General features: G+C 49.4%; 1 protein-coding gene across 1 annotated transcript in view; it reads right to left on the reverse strand.

Annotated features, from left to right (window-relative positions):
- Positions 1–3,751, reverse strand: part of ZDHHC3 (zinc finger, DHHC-type containing 3) — an 11,173-nt gene extending 7,422 nt beyond the window's left edge. Inside the window, 2 exon segments of the mRNA XM_010134391.1 lie at positions 926–1,050; positions 3,393–3,751. Of these exon segments, the coding sequence (XP_010132693.1) occupies positions 926–1,050; positions 3,393–3,698 (431 nt within the window). The 5' untranslated portion in view covers positions 3,699–3,751.
- Between the last annotated feature and the right edge of the window lie 1,865 nt (positions 3,752–5,616).

Consider the following 5,616-nt stretch of genomic DNA (forward strand, 5'->3'; position numbering starts at 1 on the left):
AACCAACTCCTGACTCGGATTAAAATAGAAAACAAGCGAAAAAGATAAACATTTGCAAACTAAAGCTCTGAAAACAAACAGGAAGAAAGCAAACAGCACAACAAGTGTGTTCAGCTTAGTACGGTGTGTTTCCCACCACGAGCCCCCTGGGCGAATCAGCAGTAACCCTGGCACGAGCTCTCTCACTGCATGTTGGGTTTGGGGCAGGTAAAGAAGGGACACCAGTGCAAACCCATTAACTACTTGCTGGAAGCAGGTTCGCTCGATTTAAAAGCAGAAGAGAATTTTAGGAAGTAGTTATTTTTCATTACTCTCTGCCTTTGGTGCTGGAAAGCTCAGCACCAGTTACTCTCTTCAGGGAAGCTTATCCTACCAGAAGCAGGACGGATGTGGCAGACCAGTAGGCAGATTGGTCTATCACGAAGCACAAAAGAGTCACCAAAACCGGGAATTCAGAACTCTTACAAAAATATACACAGTCACCTGAACTGGAATTGCCTCTAAATAGAACCCAGTTAGACAAATGGGTTTGTGAATACAACAGAAAATGGCCCTTCTAAGGGACATTTCACAGGTTTCTACATGGTCTGGTGTCTTCTGGTCCCTTTCCGAGTCACATTACACAAAAACGTGTGGCAGGTCAGTACCAGGTCTGGAGTCAAGGCGGCAGCAGCCCTTTCCAGTGTTTCTCACTTGGCAAGCAGCAGCCCCAGCCTGCTATAGAACCTGTATGTGAGAACCTGTCACAAAAGGCCTGGGATTCTTTCAGAGAAGCCTGAACACGCCTGGCACTATTGGCAATGGAACGGGGATCCCAGTTCCTCAAAGTAACCACTCCAGCCTCAGACTCCCGTAACTATTCCGATCGAGGCACGCGGGGTAATTCAGGGGGTCTTCACCAAGAGCAGTCCTCAAAAGGCGTTACCTGCAGTGATGTGCTCTGTCAGGCTTGATGCTACAACACTTTGGGCACTTGTAAACCACCTGTCCTGGCTTCAGCTGTAAACTCTCGATGAACTCCTTTGTGGCATTACCTTTGGGAACAGCACCCTGCAGGAAGAAAAACAACCCAGAAGATCAACCTGAGGAGAGCTCAGAACAACAGGATGACTTAGAACTATGGGAGGGGAAGGAAGAGGAAGAAAGAAAAACTCCCCTAAGATCAACAGATTCAAGAAGATTCAGAAAAGACATTAGAATGAGGTCCTAGCAGAGGCAACCACAAGCTTCAATGTCATCTTGGCAGGCTGTGTTTTAGTAAACATCAGTCCATCCTCTCTTAAGCAGCTAGGCCTTTGTAATCCCCTCAGTAAACCTCAAATACTCAAGAATCCTCATCCCTCCCTTCGCATCTATCAACAAGTTTATCATGCCAGTGTTTCATACCACCAACTGGAAACTGGAGGTGTTTTACCCTGGTGGAAGCTGCTGCCTCTGAAGAATCACTGTGTACACTAGCAGCTGGTGGCAAACACCTCAAGTACTCAGAGCTACGCTTCCATTACTGGAGTTATTTAAATTAGGGTTTAGCATTCAAACAGTGAACATGAAGAATCCTCCCACCTGAATAAGACTCAGTAAAACACCCTTAGCTGTGCTATTTCCACTTTAAAACACGAGTCCGGCTGCTGCTAGAGCCCGAGTTCAAGAGTTTCCAGCCTTTCTAGGGCCAGAAGTTCGCTCAGAAAAAACAGAAAAAAAAACCCCAAAAGTCATGAAAGGTGCGGTATGAAATCCGTGCTGGTACCACGAGACAACCGCACCTCTCTGGAGGTAAGGCTTTTATGTTGCCTTAACACCAGGGATGGAACATGCGAACAGATTTCTGTGGAGCAGTCTCTTTTTAACGCTTCTGCCCAACCTCGCGACAGCACTAAGCAGGGACGCTACCCATGGTCCTGGCAGCTTCCTTCAGCCCCGACTCGCAGCGTCTGTCAGCTGCTGCTGCCTCCCCTCACTTTATCTTCCCTCCTCCTTTCTGTGCCGCTGATTTCCTCATTAAAAAATAAAACAAAGTCCCACTGGCTCTCGCCATCCACGCACACAGAATTAACAATTCTGTTCCCAGCGACTCTGCACACAGATTGTATCTGCCTCTCCAGCGCGGCTCCCCCAGCCCGGCCCCAGACACAGCCTTTGTTCATCAAGGGTGCACACAGATTGTATCTGCCTCTCCAGCGCGGCTCGCCCAGCCTGCTCCAGAAGCCAGCTTTGCTTCATCAGGGTTCCCGCTAACTCTGCAAAACAATTCCAGGCACCTGAAGGTCCCTGGGCATTAAAGCCACACAACACACAGTAGCTGAGGAGAACCCCCAGGACACAAACTATATAACAGATTGCTGCAGCCCTCTATTTGCGAGAGCAACAACCGGGAGTTTGAGAGCCTCCACCCCTGCTCACAGCTCTGCCCAGCAGCAGAAGCGTGCAGCTCACCAGTCTTTACCATAAGCTGTGAAATTACGCCCAGTCAAGCCACTTCTGCAGTGCTGTGGCTTCTCGGAGAGCTGGAAACTAAGAAACAAAAGATTACACTGAAGTTTTAATAGCTCCTAACAAGGTTTCAAGTAGGGAATGATGTTTGGAAGGAATAATTAGAGCATCAGAGGCACGTAGCTGTTCCCAACAGCAACAAGAACCCGCGGGAGGAAGGGGTCAAGAGGAGTCTAAGCTTGTTTCTCCTTCCTCTGAGTAGAGGGGATGAGGTTTTGAACTGAACCTGCTGTCCAGAGGTCATTAAGCAAAACAATCCATCACAGACCCCCTTGGGATAAGCACCATGATACCAAACTGTATCTCCTATCAGTAGCTGCAAGACGAGAAAGAGCAGATCCCTCGCAAAGCAACGTCCTACGGAGGGTCTTACACCTCTGATGCTCCCCACTTGCCTAGGAACTGCCAGCTCTTGGCATGCTCGTGCAGGGTGTGTTTCAGCACGGTCCCACGCGCTCAGCTAAATCGCTAGTATGAGCGACGGTAGCTCATACGGCTTCTCAAAACACCACGCATTCCGCTGCGCGCTGCTGAAGAGGTCTTGCCAGGGCAGACAACCTCAACCGGCTTTTCCAGCTTCCCTGTTTGTCAAGACACAACAGGCCACAAACACGAGATCTGCCACCGGGGAGAAAACCAGCACCAGAGAGAAACACTCTCTTCCCCAGCGCAACAAGAGGAGCTGCTCATGCCCCGGGAAGCTGAAGCTGGGTCCTTGACTTTGCAGCTGACTGGGGTAGGATGAGAATTAGCGTACCACACGGGCAGCCTCGCTCAGCAGGCTGACACACAAACGTGAGCTAAATCTGCCACTCGCTCGGCAACTGAGTTACCCAACATCTAGCAGACAAGACAAACAGCGCCTGTTTCTCTGCGAGACATACGGACAGAGATTTACTCACTGGATCTGTCAGCATCGCTCGAAAATGTGACGCCAAAGCGAGGAAAGCCAAGGTGTTGAAGAGAGTGCCGTTGATGGCACTATACACGTAATCTCTCGACGGAATCAGCATGACAAGAAGGACTACAAAGTCAGCGTAGAACACCAGCATCCAGGTGACAACAGCACACGCGATGCCACAGCCATCTCGGATAAACCACATGGTTCCCAGGGAGGGGCGGCTGGGAGGTGGGACGCACTTCTCTGGCTGGAGGTATTCAGGTTTCCGTTCAATATCTCTGAAGCGGTGGACTGGAGAAATCATCATAGGCTGTTATGTCCATACTTGCATCTGAAAGAGAGCCACAGACAGCCATCACCGCTCTGTGGGACACAGACCTCCCATTCGCCCGACAGCAGGGGGATCACCTGGGGAAATTCCAAACGGCAGAAGGCGAGTTGAAAATGAAAAAAAAAAAGATAAATAAATCAAACACAAAATAATGGATTTGGAAACAAGACTCTTACACTTATCAGAACACTCCTTACTCAGAAGACTCTCTAAGTGCTTTTAAGACTTGCTTAACTACACATTAAATACACCGGTGAGGCACCTCCACCCCACCCCCAGAGGAAGGGCAACAAGTGCTTTAATGATGAGAAAGCGATTGGGGAGGTGCCAACTGGAGCTGCCACGCAGGAACTGCAGCAAGAACTGGACACTGACACATGAGGAGAGAAGGAAAGGCCTGGCACACCTGGCAGGGTCCCTTTTTGCTGTCTCAGGCCCGGGGACAGGAAGGGTCTCTCCTATGGATAGTGGGAAGCTTAGCAAGCGGAAGAGGTTTCCTTTCTCCTCACCCACTGACTCACAGCTTTGGGGTAGAAGCCCAAAACCAAACCACCGCGAAGCTCCAGCGGCAGGAACTAGTGAAGAATCAACCAGGCAAAGATCTTGACAGGAATTCGCAGTCCTGGCTGGAGGGCGCTCTCCTGAACCCCGGTTGTCTCTCACTCTCACCTCCTCCTTTAGCCTTAGCCCCTGGGAAGTCTTCTGCTTTGCTGTGCTTCTCCCACCTCCATCCCTCACCAGCATCTGCTTCACCACCCCTCTGGCTGACAGCTCCACTGCAATAAGGGCACCAATGTGTCACTTGCTGCTGTCACCTTGTCCCCTCTGTCTCTGCAGGCACCTTGTAAGGGTAAGGTTCACCTTGGAGCCGAAAACTGTGCCACTCCAGGTACATGCGGCGCTGGCTGTCACTTCGGTGTAACTCCCACTGAACACAGGCACGTGAGAAAACAAGAGAGGTGCTCGTAAAAGACTCTGGCAGGGGATCAGTCAACCCGCCCCGTGAGCGAACACCACCCCGAGCACACCCGGAATGCCACGCTTTGAGAACAGCTCTTCGTACAGCCAGCACCTTCTTCCAAAGCCGCTTCTTAACAGGGTGGTTGCACAATGCTCTACACACTCAGAAACAAGACAATCTCTGCGTAAAGACCCACCTGCTAGAAACAGAGTCGTGTTGCCACCAAACCCACTGAACTGCACGTACCCGAACAGAAGGGCTCAGCCTCCTATTCCCGATGTCTCCAGTCAGGGAATCAGTCTTGTATTTGTACACACCTCACACAGAACAGAGAAATCAAGGTGAAGACAGACACGTGTGGATCTCATTTACTTTGGCAAGAAAAAAACCACCAAACCAAAAATCTCTCCTCCTCATTCACAAACCTCCCATACCACACTGCAATTACTTTGTATTTAACCACGGCTATAATTAGGGAGAGGAGCTGTATGATTTTCAGAAACAGCAACTCCCCAAATAATGTGGTATTCTAAGTTCAGGTTCTCTACACCTGCTAGTAAACCCGCACCTTTCCCCCAGTTTTCCTCCCATTTCTATAAGGACACTTACACGTTCACACATTAACAAGTATTTTAAAGACTTGATCCCTGCCCCAAGGAAACAGGTTCACCTTCATGGCATCGTTTAATACCCTTATTAAAATGGTTCGCTGGTTTGCCAGCTCAACATGAAGCTGACATAATTAAAGACTCATGCCCGACCACAATGCTTTGTTGACAGTAACATCATGCTGCATTGAAAAAAACAAGAGAGAAGACGGTAATTTAGGTGTTCAGTGTTCAAATTTCAGAAATACTATTGAGCTAAATTAAAGTCAAACAGAAAAGCTATTGCTGCGTAAGAGTCTAGGGAGACACTGGCAGGAGCCTCGAG

The sequence above is a fragment of the Buceros rhinoceros genome, unplaced genomic scaffold (assembly GCF_000710305.1).
Source record: "Buceros rhinoceros silvestris isolate BGI_N320 unplaced genomic scaffold, ASM71030v1 scaffold37104, whole genome shotgun sequence".
NCBI lineage: Eukaryota > Metazoa > Chordata > Aves > Bucerotiformes > Bucerotidae > Buceros > Buceros rhinoceros.